This window comes from Lissotriton vulgaris, chromosome 2_1 (assembly GCF_964263255.1).
Source record: "Lissotriton vulgaris chromosome 2_1, aLisVul1.2, whole genome shotgun sequence".
Classification (NCBI taxonomy): Eukaryota; Metazoa; Chordata; class Amphibia; order Caudata; family Salamandridae; genus Lissotriton; species Lissotriton vulgaris.
In genome coordinates, this window is record NC_141687.1 from 1,973,857,256 (window position 1) to 1,973,875,015 (window position 17,760).

General features: G+C 44.5%; 1 protein-coding gene across 1 annotated transcript in view; it reads right to left on the reverse strand.

Annotated features, from left to right (window-relative positions):
- The window catches only part of UNC45A (unc-45 myosin chaperone A), a 277,165-nt gene that overhangs the window by 164,064 nt on the left and 95,341 nt on the right, over window positions 1–17,760 (reverse strand). Inside the window, exon 11 of the mRNA XM_086958180.1 lies at window positions 15,249–15,343. Coding sequence (XP_086814306.1) covers window positions 15,249–15,343 — 95 coding nt within the window. The remainder of the gene's footprint in view (window positions 1–15,248; window positions 15,344–17,760) is intronic.

Consider the following 17,760-nt stretch of genomic DNA (forward strand, 5'->3'; position numbering starts at 1 on the left):
TTCCCTCACTTTTCCAATACTTTTCTTGGAAAACATGATATACTACTTCACCTTTTGGTGTTTGGTTTCTCTCATGCTTTTTCAAAAATGTTATAAAACTTGTACAATATGTTAATTATTCCTGTTTTATTGTAATTTTGTACACTAACAACCTTGAAAAAGTCACTGCTCGTGACGAAACAAGCCAGCTGTTGCTTTCATGACATATTTACAAGGATCATTGAATTCGCTACATGTTAATAAATCCCTGGAACTGGACCTTCTACATACCCTTCTTTGTGGACTTTGATTTTCTCTTAGGAGTGCTTCGGTATCCATGTATAATTTCAATTTGTACAGTGGACCTTCTGGGTTTGTTGTTTTTCGTACCTAATGGGTAGTAGGGTACACGATACCAAGCAAGCACCAATACATTTTTGTATGCTTCTAATACTATTCCTACAACACTGTATGTACATAGGAAGTGCGCTTGACATACCACTGCTACCTATCTTTCCCCAGAATTTGTATTTGTGAAAATCAGCACTCCTCTACTCTGTAGGACATTTACATTATTAACAGCAAACATTTGATTTGACTGCTATGGCCTCCTTTGACTATGACAGGGATAAATTGTTACACAAACTCTTTATAGCTTATTAAACTAGAATGCCTTAAACAACAAGAGCTATCTAGATGGTGGGACTCCACAATTATTAGAAAATATATAGATATAAAACATGTTCACCGAGGTCTCCGGGTTATTCATTTCCCTCTTTTGAAGACCTGGATGCAGACCTATTAAGTGAATGGGAATATCTCATATTGGCCTCTACGTACAGCATAATGAACATTTTGATTAAACATGCTGCAAGGGAGAAACACTCATACAGGAGATTACCAAACTGGAGAAGGAAATGAAAGGGTTAAATTTACCGGAGGCTACTGACAAAAATAATAAGATTCTCAAATATGTCTTTAATAAACATCATCTTTAGATCAAAAGCAAAAAGCTGCACAAACTAAAAAGAGATGAGAATGATTATCGTAATGGCAGAGCATTTACCTATGCACGTAAATTCAATTATATAAAAACACGTCCAAACACAATCGATGACAAAACGAAGGAGATGGTTGCATCCACATCAGCTTGTGAGTCTGATATCTCTAGCATTACGAGTGACAAGAATGAGAATACTCACACTATTGCGAGACGTTCTACCAGTATGAACACCTCTTTTTTAGTGGAGCTGGAAAGGTCAGGAAAGGGACCAGACAGAAATACAACAAACAGAATCCAAGCAGAAGAAAACAAGAAGAGGCAAGAACAGTAACAAAAAAATTCAAAATAAGGAGTGACAACTAGATCGGCATTCCACAATTAAAATAATTTAATTCAGTCCCCAGTATCCCACCTATCGACAATGTTGAACAGGTATCCACCAATAATATATGAATTGTCAACTCGTCAGATCATACATTGTCAAAACATCAGACAGATGTTTTACGTAAGGGACTTGGCTTTAGTCTGACTTCTAGGCCAGAATTCATATTGATTTTTAGAAGTTTGTACGTTGTTTGAAATTAAAAAACACTTCAACGAGAAAACTCTTTATGTAGACTCATTTGCACATACCCTACCTGAATGTCAGAAATCCATTTAAGACATACACACATTAAGCCACATTAGGGCCAGATGTAGGACGGATTTTTGCATGCGCAAATGGGTTTTAGAGTGGTTTGGCAATACAAAAATGCTGTGTGCAATATACTAACACTACTTTGTGACTCACAAATAATTTGCGATTCGCAAAATAGTGTTTAGCGACTCGCTATGAGGAAGGGGTGTTCCCTTCCTAATAGCGACCCCAACAGCTATATAAGAATGTTTTGCGACCGCAATTGCGGTAGCAAAACACTTGCTGTTAACCAGCCTCCTCAGAAGGGTGGTAAAGCACTCGCAAACGGGTAGGGGTCCCCAGGGGAACCCTTAAGGAATGCATGCACATACACGTTTTAAAAAATGAAAATGAAAATTCAAATTTTTTTTTTGTTTAAATGCATCCCGTTTCCCTTTAAGGAAAACTGGCTGCATTGAAAAAAAACTGTTTTATTTAAAAGCAGTCACAGACATGGAGGTCTGCTGACCCCAGCAGGCCACCATCCCTGGGACTGCCCGCCATTCCAAATGGGGTCGCAAGTTGCGACAGCCTCATGAATACTAATGAGGCATGCAATTTGCAACACCATTGGGAATCGCAAACAGTGTCTCAGACACTGTTGTACATTGGAAATTGCATGGTCGTACATCTGGCCCCTCTTCCTTTGTTCACTGCTGGTAACTTAATGATCTACGTTGTTTTCATCTTTCTCAGAGCTAGATTACTATCACCGCCTCTTGGGATGAATTTGACAAAAGCTATCTCATGGAATCAGATGTTGATTAATTCTGGCAGAGGGTGGCCTGTATTATAGTGTAACAATGCTATAATCCACTGGCTGTAGCCAGTGGAATATTAGGATAATGCTACTTACCCAGTAAACACCTGTTCTTGGCATGTAGAGCTGTAGATTCACTTGCTTTCATACTCCTGCCATCTAGTGATGGGTCCGGATGTTTGCAAGTTTTTTTTCTTCGAAGTAGTCTTTCCTAGTCACGAGGTAAGGTGACTCCTCCTTTCGGTGATAGTGCGCATGGTCATCAACTCCATTGTTAGATTTTTTTTCCACAAGAGGGTGAAAATGGAGTAAGTAAGTGTAGTATAGAGATGTCCAAGCCAATAAATGTACAATGAATAACTACAACAGCTACAAGTACCCGGGGAGGCGGGTGGGCGCACGTGAATCTACAGCTCTACATGCCAAGAACAGATGCTTACTGGGTAAGTAACATTATCTGTTCGAGGCATGTGTGCGTAGATACACATGCTTTGCATAGACTACAAAGCAGTATACTCTCAAAGCGGTGGCTAACCTGTAGATGTTGCAGTTGTTTGGAACAGTGTTTTAAGTACCGCTAGGCCTACATTAGCCTGTTGACGTGCTGTGTGCTAACACATCTACACAATAGTGTTTGGTAATAGTGTGGTGTAGACTTTGAAGCTGCCTTACATATGTCAGCTGGAGGAATGTTAACTAAAAAGGCCACTGAAGCCCCTATTTTGCGAGTGGAATGCACTCTAGAGGGTATGTTTAAAGTTCTTTTAGCTTTAGCATAGCAACTTTGAATGCATTTAACAATCCATCTGGCAATACCAGATTTAGGATTGCCATTGTGAGGTGAAGTAAATACAACAAACAATTGTTTCTTTTGCGAAAGTCCTTTGTCCCAGCTATGTAGTACAGTAAAACCCTTTTAACGTCAAGCTTATGAAGAGCGCGCTCTGCCACAGAATCAGGTTGAGGAAAGAAAACTGGTAACTCAACCGATTGGTTTATGTGAAAAGCATAACTACTTTGGGGAGGAATTTAGGGGTGCGGAGAACTATCCTGTCTTTGTGTAGCTGAAAAAAGGGTTCTTCTAAGGTTAATGCCTGTAGCTCACCAACTCTTCTCACTGATGTGATGGCAATGAGGAAAGAAACTTCCATGAGAGAAATTGCAAAGGGCACTTGTGCAATGGTTCAAAAGGTTGCACCATGAGCCTTGTGAGAATAATGTTGAGATTCCGTACAGGGGCAGGAGGAATCCTTGGTGGTATTACTCTTTTTAGTCCTTCCATGAAAGCTTTGATTACGGGGACCCTTAATAGTGACAGATGTTGTCTATTCTGTAAATATGCAGCTACTGCTGCAAGGTACAAACACATAAATATATATGCTAGTCCAGTTTGCTTTAAGTGTAACAGATAATGTTTTGTATAGAAGCATCTAAAGGATTGATGATGATGTTATTGCAGAATACAACCAATCTTGTCCACTTAGCTACATAACACGCTCTGGTGATAGGCCTTCTTGCTTCCTTTACAATATTCATACAGTCTGGTGGTAAGGTTAAATAACCATCCTCTATTACTTCAGGAGCCACATCGCTAGATTCAGTTCTTTGGGATTTGAATGTCTGATTTCACCATGGTTCTGTGTGAGGAGACTGGAGGTCAGGTGCAGATTTTGATGTGGAACTATTGAACGGGTGAAACTATTGACAGGGTGGTGTACCATGGTTGACGGGCCAATGTTGGAGCTACTATAATTAGTGTGAGGGATGTTTGCCTGAGTTTCCGAACCACACACGGAATGAGCAGGAGAGGCAGAAAAGCGTAGGCAAATTTCCATGCCCAGTTGATCCATAGGGCATTGCCCTTTGAGCGCAGGAGTGGGAACCTGGAGCCGAAGCTTGGGCATTTAGCGTTTTCGACTGCGGCGAACATATATATCTGTGGAAAACCCCATTGTTGAAAGGAGGGAAGGAGAACTTGGGGAGGTCAGCTATTTGATTGTTCACTCCTGGGATATGCTCTGCCAGAAGATAGATTTTGTGATGGATTGCCCAATTCCAAATGGTTTGAGCAAGTGGTGACAGTTGGAGAGTATGTCTTGATTCTGCACATAATACATCGCTGTCATATTGTCTGTTCGGACTAGGACAGTTTTGGCTAAGAGGTGAGTTTGAAAGCCTTGGAGTGCTAGAAAGACTGCTGAAAGCTTTAGATAGGTGATGTGGAGAGTTTTGTGCTTGTTGCTCCACAGGCCCTGTATTGTGCAATCTTTGAGATGAGCTCCTCCGCCCCCCAACCTGTTAGAGATGTATCTGCTGTGATCACAATCTGTGGAATAGGGTCGAAGAACGAACTGCCTTTTGTTCAGTGGGTTCCACCACTGCAGAGAGCGATGGGTGCGGCCGTCTACCAACAATAGATCGGTTCATTGAACCTGCGACTGATTCCAGTGATGTGCTAAGCACTCTTGTAAGGGGCGCATGTGAAGCCTTGCGAGAAGCCATCATTCCCAACAGTTGCATGAACACTCTGGCTGGTAAAGCTCGGTTGGGTTGAAACTGTAGAATGATAGCCTGAATATTGCGTATTCTGGATAAGTTGGGAGCGGCTAGAACTTTGACTGTGTCTAGACGCTCCTAGGAAAGACTGAAACTGTGACGGGTGCAGGTGAGATTTGTGAGCATTGATGGTGAACCCCAGTTGATGCGGTATATCTACTGTCATCTGTGTGTGTTGTAGACATTTCTGGTGCGTGTTGGCTTTGAATCGTTTAGATAGGGGAAGACATGAATCTACTGTCTTCTGAGATGAGCAGAGATTACTGCCAGGCATTTGGTAAAATCTCTGGGCGCTGTGTTCACTCCGAAGGGAAGCACCTTGAACTTGGAACATGGAAATATGCATCTTTTAAATCTAGAGTAGACATAAAATCTGTTTTATTTAGAAGTGGGAGTACCTGTTGAAGAGTCACCATGTGAAAGTGTTCTGACAGTACATAAAGGTTTAAGTCTCTGAGATCCATAATAGGCCTTAGAGAACAGACCTGTTTGGGAATGAGAAAACACAGAGTAAACCCCCAAGCCCTGGTACTGAATTGGGACGGGCTCTAATGCTCCTTTTAGTACGAGAGATTGAACATCTTGTTGTAGCAATTGTAGATTTCCTGGAGACAATTTGTGAGATCGAGGTGGAATGTTTGGGGGATTACTGCTAAGATCACAAATCAGTTAGCGGAGGGGGATCACGTGTCCTGCATAACCTGGGTGAATTGTATGTCCCATGGTAAGACCCTCATGCACGTGTAAAGTGTTTCGTGGTAGCGGTATATCTTGGTTCTCAGCCCCTTTATTCACGTCACTGCATAATCATCAGGTTTAGTAGGTATGCAACCTCCACCAGGAGGTATTCGCCCTAGGTTAAAAGCAGCAGTGATCAGTGATTAGTGGTGAATGTGAAGTTTAAAATAACTCGGACAGCCAGATGGTTCAATTTATTTTCCTGGATTCGAGTCAAGGATGAAAATATTGTAGATATGCGTAGGGAGAATAATTAGGATTCTTACGCATTCAATTTTCGTGTTCTAAATGGGTCGACATGTTTCAGCCCTCTGTTGCCTAGATAGGTCGGTCGGGCTTTCTTCAGGATCGTGTGAGTTATGTGTAGTAGAATGACGTATTAGTCCTCTACTTTATGGAGGTCAACTTGTGCCTGTGGATACAAATGGTGTATATAACTAGGGGAAGGTTGTGGGACGTTGTAAAATAATACATTATAATTCAAAATGCAACATTAAAAATGGCAATACTTTATCATTACTGGGAAGCTCCAGCAATAACCATGTTGGATAATTCCAATCACCCATTTGTCTATTGTTATGGACTGCCAAACGGAGAAATTGTTGAAGTCTTCTCCGGATAGGTGTGGTGTAGTCGGGGGGGCGGGGGGGAGGGGGTTGGCTGGGGGGCGTGGGCAAGTCACTGTTTATTTGGGGATGGGGAGCTACGTGGTGTGTTGCCCTTATCCCTACCTATGAAGTTGTTGCCTCTATAACCTCCTCGAAAAAATCCTCTGGAGGGAGAGGACTGGTTGTTACCTCTATATGTTGAGGTATTATGGTCTGGGGATACAATTTTAGACACTCCTCTGTAAAAGGAGCGATGAAGGGAGCCTCTGTTGGATGGAGCTTGGAGAGCTTCCATGAATCTTGGCCACTTCAGTGTCCTTTTTCATCTTCTCGAACGCTTGATCTACACTTGGAACAAAGATATGTTATTTATCAAAAGGTGTATTAAGGATGGATTGTTGACCTTCTGGCTTAAACCCAGAAATTCTTAACCAAGTGTTTCTTTTGAGCAAGATGCTAGTATTGACCTCTCTAGCCGCAGTGTTTGCAGCATCTAGAGCACAACATATAGAGGAATTAGAAAGAAGTTTACCTTCATTTACTAAGCCCTGAGCCTTAGCTTTATGCTCATCTTGGAGATATTGAAGCAATTGCTACAGCTCATCCCAGTGTGCCCTGTCGTACCTGGCTAAAAGACCAATTTGCAGCTTGAGCAGCTACGCGCTTGCCAGAAGCGTCAATGAACTTGGACTCCTTACCTGGCGGAGGAGCATATCCTGATGTCTGAGAATTCCCTCGCTTACGAGCGTTAGACACTACCAGAGAATCTAATGGTAACTGGCCCTTGATAAATATGGGGTCTGTAGGGTAAGCCTTATATTTTTTGTCAACTCAAGGAGTCAATATGCGTGCCCTTACTGGGTCTTTAAAAATCTCATCAGCGTGTCTCATCATGCCTTTAAGCATGGGAAGTGTTTGTGATGATCTATGTGGGAATCCTAAAGTTTCGAACACAAAATCTTCTTCTAGTGATTCTTTGTGTAATGCCACCCCATGATATTGTGCAGCCCTGGCAATGAGTTCTTGGTAAATTGTAAATTGTTGTGTCTTGTAAAGCGCACTGCTACCCGGAGGCCTCGTAGCGCTATAGACCGCTGGGGAACCCGTCCTGGCTTTCCCTGTGAGATAGTCCCTCCTGGGGGTCTCCAAGGTGAAACCAGGCATCCTCGGCGTTTGTGTGGGGCCGTTGTGGAGATGAGGCAAGCTAATGCCCAGAGTTGCCGAGTGTGCTCCCTGGTCGGAGTAGGCACCGATGCGAGAATTATCAGTCCGCTGATCCTGGTCCAAGACCCTGCCGCGTCGGGAATCGAACCCTGGTCCCGGGCCGTTCTCTGCACTCGGGTCTGCCGCCTCTAACCAGTGAGCCACACCTCTCCACTTGGTGGGATGCATTGACATCTTGAGGAGAAGGCTTGGCTGGGTAAAGGCCGGGATCATTATCTGCTGGGGGATCAATTGTATAGTCTGTCTATTGATCTCTTAGGAGATGTAACCCCCGCCCCCATCATCATGATGAGATTGTGGAGAATCCTGAGGTGTAATTTGCAAGGAATTCTCAGGTGGAGAAGGAGGCTGTGGAGGTGGTGATGATGGTAGATGCAAAGGACTTGTAGCAACACATTTCTTCTTTAAAGGAATCTTATAAGAAGGGTCCTCATCATTAACCATTTGAGAGGGGGCTTTGTGTGAATATGGGCAGTTTCAAGATTGATATATAGCTTATTTTGCCTCGGATCTGGTGTTAATTGAACATTGTCAATATTCGGATCCGATGGGGTATCTTTTTGTTTCGGCGCCGAAGTTTTCGGGCCGGCGTAGGCTGGCCTTTCGGTGCGGAAGCTTTCGGCTCGAAGGTTGCTTGTATTTCGGCACAGAAGATTGAGGCTCTGAACGGTCTTGTGTTTGGAACTGGATGGCATCGGCTCGGAGAAGGACTTTGGACGACTCTGTACCGAGCCGAAGGCTTGACTTGGTGTTTCAGAGCTGAGCCTGGAGGCGGGCCCTCGGAAACGTCATCTCAGTATTGACCTTGGCCAGAAGGCAGAGGTGGTGCCGAAGCCTTGTGTTTTTCCGGGATAGTTTGTGGGTGCAAGGGTTCTTCGCTACTCACATCACCTTCTCAAGCAGCAGTTCTTCAGCGTTGAGATCTATCTCGAGTTCCGAGTTATGTTCGGAGAAGGCTCCCTCCTCTGCTGCCGATACCTCAACATCTTCCTGACCGGGGTCTTCACCGACTATGTCCGGCGTGGCTTTGATGCTGCATCTCTCGATGTCGAGCCTGACGATCACAAAGAGTTTTCTTTGACCACAACTATCTGCAAGCATCACAGTTGTCTTCTTTGTGCTCGGGAGACCAGCACAAGTTGCACACTTCGTGTGAGTCAGTCAGTGCGCGGATACTCCGTGTGGCACCGAGGACAGAATTTAAATGTAGTACGATCCATCGACAGAGAGTTGACTCTGCGCAGTTAGGCCCAAAGGCCGTCCACAAAGCTTTCCGACCGAAAAGTCGATTCCGTTGTCGAAATAATACACGGAGAAGTGGAAAACGCATTCGAAAACGATACCGTCGAGGATAGAGAGGATTGCGCGTCGAGGGGAACTCGGAGAACGGTTTCAAACCGGAGACTAACAATATACGTCCGAACACGGTGGCAGAAAAAAACTATCTAACATCTAACAATGGAGTCGATGACCATGCATACTATCACTGAAAGGAGGAGTCACCTTACCTCGTAACTAGGAAACACTTCTTTGAAGAAAAACAACTTGCAAACATCCAGACCCAACACTAGATTGCAGGAGTATGCAAAGCATGTGTATCTACAGCACACATGCCTCGAACATATTGTTATTTCTGATGGCTCTGATCTCTGTTTGAATTCCAGTGTACTGCCCACACAGATTTTGTTGAAGGCATCTGGCTGCCAAAATGACTTCACCATCTTTTGGAGGTAGGTCAAATGCTGCTGCTCAATCTCAATGCATAGAGATGCAGGCTGTATAGACCTGGGTGCAAGACTTGCACTGCTGCTACCACAAAAGCTCCTCCCACAGAGTCAGCCTTATCAAAGGAAAAAGGCTCACACAAGAAGTTCCAGGTATCATACCCACATGGCTCAATCCAGGGTTACTAGGATGACTTTGACCCAGTCGTTCTTGATCTTCTTCAGAACTTGAGGCTGGAGAGGTAGTGAAGGATAGGCTTAGAGGAGTCTTATCCTCCACTCTAAGCAGAATGCATCTCAGAGACATAGCCTTCTTGGGAACTTCAGCGTGCAAAGGGTTGACGAACGGTTTCTGCAGTGGCGATGTGATTGAGTCAGGGTTCTCACCATTGTCAGAAGATGCCCTGTGCTACCATTGGGTTTAACTGCAATTTGTGATCAGCTAAGCAACACCAGCTGGGTTCATCTGCCCTGGCGTTTAAAGATCCCATCAGATGGTGTATTACCAAGAAATTCCAGGAAGGATTTAGCCAGCCAGCCCCAGAGGTGCAAAACCGCTTGACACAGGACCCAGGATCCCACCCGCTGCTCCTGTTGCAGTACAACATGGTGGTGGTGTTGTCAGTGAAAACATTCACCAGCCATCTCATAGTGGAGGGCAGGGGGACCTTCAGGGCCACCTTCATCACCCTACCTCCAGCAGGTTGAGGTAGAGAAGGGGCTCACTTGAGACCAGAGTCCCCTGATCTCCACCTCTTCCAGATGACCACCCCAACTCAGTAACGATGGATCAGCCACGACTACCAACTCTGGATGATTTAGGGAAAGGGGTCTGCTGTTGGCCCAATTGGAGTTGAGCAATCACTACTTCAGATCTTATTTGCAGGCTCCTCTAACACATGGATGGAATCTGAAAGGTTCCCTTGGTGCTGGGCCCACTGAGACTTCAGCTAATACAGCAAATCTTGCATGTGCCATTTGGCATGGCTGGCAAGCAGGAGTCTGGTAGGCCAAGAAGCCTCAGAGCCATCCTCGCCCAGGACAGAGTAACATCAGTATCATAGCATGGATGCCCTGGACCAGAAAAATACCTCGAAATTGCACAGTATCCAAGATGGCTCCGATGACGGGGAACCTTTGTGAAGCAGTCTAGTGTGACTTAGGCAGGTTAATGAGAACCCCGATGATGTCAAGAGTTATGCAGTCACTTGGAGGTGGTCCGGAACTAATTGTGGTAAGCCTGCCTTCAACAGCCTTCAAATCTGATCTTCTGTAATGTATTCTAATACTCAAGTAAAGTACTCTATGGCCCATGGGCCATGTTTGCGATATATGGAATGGAATGGAAAGACAATTTGTATAGCGCGTTGGCTACCCGGGGGCGTCCCAGCGCTGTAGAGGAAAAGAGATGAGTTGAGCACAAGGGGTCGGATTTGGGGAGCAGTGTAAAGATTAGGTTGAAGTTTTATTGAAAAGCCAGGTTTTTAGAAGTTTTCGGAAAGTGAGCAGATTGGATTCTGATCTGATTGAGAGATTAAACTGCAATAAAAAAAGCCAGTCGTCACTCTAGGGGAAGGCTGGTACCCTTGATCTGTTCAAAGGTAAGAGGGGCCCCTTACTACCCTTGACCTCCAAAGCTGAGCAAAGACCACCACCATCACTTTTGTGAATAGCAGACGGGTACAGGTGAGGCCAATAGGGAGCAACCCAACCCTAAAGTGCTAGTGGCCCACCTTGAACCACAGGTAGCGCCTGTAGGATGGGGATGTGTATATATAGGATGTATGACGCTACAACGCGATCATTTAGCTCGCGGTACATTACATCGCTGTTCTTACAACGCAAGTCGTTACAACGACTTGCGCTGTAGGGCGCTGGACTTAGGAATATTATGATTTACTATTCAAACTCCAGCCTGCATACATTAGGGAAGGTATTGGAATGGTAAATCACACTATTCCTTAGTCTTGAGCGCCCTCCTGTGCAAGTCGTAATAGCAGCGATGTAAATGTATTGTAGTGTTTTGACCGTGTTAAGGTCGTTTCCCATATATAAGGGTCCTACATGTCCACCCCACTATCCAGTCTCTGGGATTCAGGACAGAGAGAACCTGGGCCAAAGTGATATTTAGAATTTGTCCTTGCCCAGGAAGGCGCTGAGAGGGTAAAGATCTAGGATAGCATGGAGGCCTCTGTCCTTCTTCAGGAAGTACCGGAATAGAACCCTGTGCCTACTTTAAGGCTGGGACCTTCTCTATGGCCTGTTTGCCAAACTAGCCTACATTTACTGGCAAAAAAACAGACAGTCCAATGAGAAGTGGTTCGATGAAGGTGCTGTGGGTTGAAAAGGAATGGCGAGCGCAGCTCTGCTGGACAATACAAGAACCACCCGTTGTATGTAATATGTTGCCACCCTTGCTGAAAGTGGGTGATGCTGCCTCCTACACAATGACTGTGTGCTGCTAAGGGTGCACAAAAGGGGGTTTGAGTTGTAGCCGGAGGAGCAAAGGAGTCGGATGACCACTGCTGCTAATGGCTAAGTTGTGGTTTGTTGGGCCAACAGCCTAACCTTGAATGAGCTGGGAGGACTGTTGTGCAGGAGGTGGAGCCTGACATTCTTGACAAACCAAGCCCCTGGCATGTTACCAAAAAGTGCAAAAATGTTGGGATGTATTGCCGTACTGGAGCTGAAGGGCACAAAGTACACGTTGTGGCTCATCTCTCTTTAAAGACACTCTAGGGCCGTGTCCATCTTTTCACCAAACAGACATGTGCCATTAAAAGGCATTCTCAATTAATGTTTTTTCTTGGACTTTTCAAAACACTTTGACTGCAAGGACGCTCTTCCTCGGTAACAACTTCACGAGAAAGTCTGTGCTCTCGACTTCAAGAGGGACTTGACGTTGCAGAGCTTCATGTTTCAGATGGCCTTTGGATGCACTTGATTGTGGCCTTGAGTCCTGCATTGAACTGAAGTTCTACAGGTATACCTCATGGGGGTCTGTCACAGATGTCTGCTTGCAACAGTCCCTAGATATCTTAAACTCTGTCATTTTAGATGTGACATGTACCTTACACATTGAATATCTCTGTGTGAGGAAAAGCGATCCAGATCCAAGTCTGAAGGGACGGAAAGAAAGGAACTGATGTCAGCGCATATGGGTGACACGTATATGTGCTATGTTTGTCACTTCTGGAGTGGAAGGGCATTGACGCGGAGTCACATGGTACTACCTAGTGATGCGCAGGAGGACTGCTTTAGAGTTTTCTGGATTCAGTCTGGTACCTTGCAAAACCCACAAGGTGAAAACTCTCTGGTTAAAAGTATCCATCAGAATCCACTCTATGCTGATAGCATGGGTTGATCTCACGACGCAGGCCCTCGACAGATCCATATGTTAGACCTTTGTGGTGAGGCTGCAGACCTAAAAGTCAATTGGTCAAAGTTGCTGCTGGTCCCACTCACTGGCAACAAAGACAGGGTTGACTGGCAATCCCATCTTCACTATGTGCATTCATAGCTTCCAGTACATGGGAATACACATTGCGACTGGGGCTTACATGGAGTCTTAACTTCATCACACTGCTGGCTCAGGCACAGAAACAATAAAGTAAATGGTCCAACTTCACCCTCAATATTTTTGGCAGGGTGGTACCATTTAAAAAGATGGTCCTGCAGAGCTTTTTATACATTGTACAAAATGTCCCCTTAGTTATTTCCCAGAGCTGTGCTGCGGACCGGACTGCCTGGGTACCCTTGTTTAAATGGGTGAATCAAACTCCCCATATCGCCTTTAACAAACGCAGCCTACCAATGATGGGTCCATGGACATAGTGGACCTTCACCTATACTATTGGTCATCTCAGATTCTGGCGTTGAATGACTGGCTGCATGGGGGTCAAAAGGACCCAGCGTTTCGTACAGAGATCTCGCTTGTCGTTTGAGGCAACAAAATAGGCTCACCATATGGGTAACCCATTCTAAACTTGCAAGCAGAAGTCACCCAAGTAGACCTCTTGTATTAGTGGTTGGCCTTGTGCTGGATCAGACATGGGTCCCTAACCCTGCGTGCCTTCTCCTCAGAAGCTTGTTTCCGGTCCAGGGAAGACATGGCTTGGCAGTTCGGGCTGGACTATTCCCATGAGGCACAGGGTCAGACTGATTTGCATATAGCCATGTCTGAACTGGGGTGGCAGAGTGGGCTAAAGAACGGTGATGGATTAAACCCAGATCTTTTGACTGGGTGTGAGTGTTTGATTGATTCAGATGCTCCGTCCATCACCACCCCCTTTTTGTACCGGATCAGATGAGACTGCAGCCCCACACCTGAAACGTCCCTCTGGCAGGGGAGATAGCTTCTAAACAGTGCCTACTTGGAGGGTTTTAACAGTGGGATATGATTGGAATCTCCAAGCTACGGTATGTCTGACAGGGTACACAAATGAAGTCTGTCCAGAGTCTTCAAACTGAATTTGATCTCCAAAGAACCCAATTTTATTAATACTTACAGCTGAATTGACCCCTCACAAATCCAGTTTGAATGAGCCTCCAGAATACAGCTTGCTAGAGGCCAATATCATCCTATAACCTATGAATCTTTAATTATTAAAGTCCCAGATCTGTTTCTGGTGCGTTGATGGGAGAGCTGGCTGTGACCTCTGGAAGAAAGCTATTGGAGAAATGCCAAAATAGCCTCTGAGAAACTAGTTATTCTCCTTTGGTCGACTTTCATACCGTTGAATTATATGCACACTACCTAGTTCAGCCCTAAGAGGCTATAATGAGCAGGTAATATTTGTTCATCCTTACACTTCTGTTGCAATGCTAATAAGTGCAATTTCTTCCATATAGTTTGGACTTGTCCTTTCATGGTAAAATACGGATATGAAATATTTTCCACCCTCTCAAAAATAATAGACCGACCAGTTGACGGTTTACCCAGTGTCCCACTCCTGGGTATTTTGGACAATGGGGACAGCTGAACAGGTGACCATACCTTAGTGGGTATTGGGACAATGATTGCTAAACAATATATTACTGGATACTGGAATTCCCCTGACCCTCCTTTCACAGCCGAATGGCTGACGGAACTGGACTGGTGCAAAAAATGGAAGAGTTCATCCACAAAGCCAGGGGTGAAGGCATAAACATTGCAATATTTGGGGGAGATGCTGGGCACATTATAATTTTATCCCTAGATAATGTGATGGAATGTATTGTATCAATGTCTTGGATAAAGTCATGATATCATGATCGTACTGTGTTTTGTTATGATTTAACAAAAACAGTAACATTTGGTTATCAAGAAAAAGTAATTGTATTTACAAGACATACATTTAAAACTCGCCTCTCACAAACACTACCATCAACCTGCACAAACTGCACGAAATGTGAAATGAGCGGCATGTAGCATTTTGGTTCTCACAGCCTACCTTGTAGATGGTTATAAAATTAAAGGATACTTTGTCTATCACATTCTCTTCAACTGTGGATTCTGAATGAACACAAGTTACAGCTGCTATATGTAAGATTATAAAGGTTTTCACTGACTATTTCAAACTAATTGTATCCCTCTCTTTATTTCTTCATTATATAATGGGTTGCAGAATACATTTTATTTGCATATCCGAGCTGAACCAACCAGCAATCTCAAACTTTCTGCCAAACCTTGATGTTCATATGTACAGGTTTTGCTACTAACCAACTGTTTTGAGCAGCCACTGTATTTTGGTATTTTGTTGCCAGTGCTGAAGAGTAGGGTCCTTTATCTATGCTCTATCTACTCCCATCTTTTTATATTTTATAGACTATGTAAAAAGGAAAACTCAAGGTAACAAACTATCCTATGTGCCTTAGTTTTACTTCTTAGAGAATTCTATCTTGCTCATATTACAGCAACAACATCCCAAATGCTTATTTACAGGAGGAATGTCTTTATCTTCATCAAGAGATCCCACCATTATCTGATTAGCTTACTCACTTGCGACACTGCTTTGCCAGTTTCAAGGTCGAACCCTCTGCAAATTGTTTCATACTGAAGTCTGTTCCTCCTGCAGATCCAAGTTTGCAAAGACCCTGCAACGAAAACAAAACAGCAAAATAAACACAGACTTGTTGAAATCAAACCTCATCACAAAACAGATTTGCCTGAGATTAGGCGACCCGAGGTGAAAGAGCTCTAATCTGAAGTCAAAACTGAAAAAAGTAAGTGGAAAATTTGTTAAGGAGTTAAAGCAATAGATTAAATGTAAGGAATGGGGTGTTAACACAAAGGAAAATAGAATGTGCAATTAAGCTGTGGCAAAACAAATAATTTATTTCTATTTGTTAATATAAGTCTGATTTTCTTATAAATGGGGTCTGTAATGTTATGCCACCAGTGCCTCTTTGGATATTATTAGTGGTAAAGACCTCCAGTGGGCACTAGGAGGGGGAGACAACAGTGCCAGTATCTCCACTAAATAAGAGTCATGTCAATGCCAGGTAACAAAAGGGGTAGTTACTATTGCCTGAAGTTGGTTTGGTCTGTTCTACTAGGCTAGTAAATGTTTTCACTAACTCATAATAGTGCTAAGGACTCCTACAAACAATGGTGCTAGCATCTCTTGCCATGGTCTCCTGCAGCGAAGAGGTGTGGGAAGAGGTGAGGCGCAGCGGCCAGGGCGGATGACTCCGGTGCCTAGGGGCTCACGTTCGATCCCCAGCGGTAGATCAGCCCAGCACCTTGTGACTCTGGACAATAGCTCGCTTAATCTTCTCGACGGCCCCCGGCGCGTTGACTCACTCGGGCAATTGTTTGCGCTTTACAAATACTGGACATTTACATGTAGGTAAGAGTACCAGGATCTGCTTCTGAAAACAGGACCCAATAAAGGAGTGCTATAGTCTATTGTAGAAAACAGTACCAAGGTGACTTGTTGAAAAAGCGGTAGAGACAAGGGAGCAGAAGAATTACAATTATGAAGACAAAAAAGACAAATGTTATTGTTATTGGGTTTTTGTAAAGCGCCTGAATCACCCGGGGGCATATCCGCGCTACCTAGTCCTTTTCTGAAAGCAGAAGTTGTAGAACCAGAGTGGTTTTAGCGATAGAGGAAGGCTTTAAGATGTTTCCTGAAAGTCAGATACGAAGGAGACTTTTGCAGCTCTTCAGGCAGAGAGTTCCAGTATTTAGGGCCTACATACGAGAAGGCTTTTCCTCCCGTGCGATTCCGATAGATCCGTGGGATCGCTAGTAGGGCTTTACTGTTTGATCTCAGATTGCATGCTGATGTCAATCTGCAAATTTTGTTTTGAAGATATTTTGGGCCAATCTCCCTCACAGCTTTAAAAACCAGGCACCAGGTCTTGAAAAAAGCTCGTTTCTTTACCGGTAGCCAGTGCAATTCCTTTAGTAATGGGAGTGATGGGGTGCCTGGTGGACGGTTCAAGACCATCCTTGCTGCCGTGTTTTGAATCACTTGGAGCTTTGCTAGCTGTGTGGATCCTACTTTAGCCAGCAGTGCATTCCCATAGTCAATCCTACTAATTACCAGGGCCTGCACCACTGTTCTGCAATGGCTAAGGGGCAGAAACTGAATAATTTTCCGCAGCAGTCGTAGACTGTAGTAACATGAGCTTACAATGTTACTCACATTTATCTTCATGGAAAGGTTCTCGTCAAGCTGTATCCCTAAGCTTTTCACAGAGGTTGAAGGGACAGGAGCGGCCCCCAGTTCGGCTGGCCACCAGTCGTTTAGTTCAACGTCCTGTTTTTTCCCAAGTAACATCAACTCTGTTTTCTCCGGATTTAATTGGAGACAGGACTCAGCCATCCAGCTAGAGATGGCCAACGTTCCTTGGGCAAAGCGCGTTTTTTCCTCAGCCAGATCTGTCTCAATTGGGAAAATCAGTTGAGTATCGTCTGCGTATGAGACAACCTCAAAACCATAATGCTGCACTATTCTAGCTAGGGGGGCCATGTATATATTGAAGAGGGTCGGACTTAAGCATGAGCCCTGTGGGACTCCCCTCTTCAATATGTACTTAGATGATTTAAATGAGCCCATGATGACCTGTTGCTTCCTATCAGACCAAAAGTGGACCAGCCACTTCAGTGCCTGATCCCTGATACCACAGTTCTGGAGCCTCTCCGCCAGCAGTTGATGGGACACAGTATCAAATGCTGCGGAGAGGTCCAGTAGGATGAGCATCACCGATTTCCCTTCATCCAATGTACATCTGATGGAATCTGTGACAGCCAGAATTGCTGTCTCAGTACTAAAGCCCGGTCGAAAACCGGACTGCGACATGCCCAGAATATTATTGGACTCCAGGTACTGGCTCAGTTGGCTGTTGATGTGAGCCTCCAAAATTCTTGCTAGCAAGGGGAGCAGTGATATAGGTCTGTAATTGCTTAGTACCGCTGGATCGGCGGAGGGTTTTTTAAGAATTGAGCGTACGTGGGCCTCCTTCCATATCATGGGAATAAAGCCGCTGGCCATCGAGGAGTT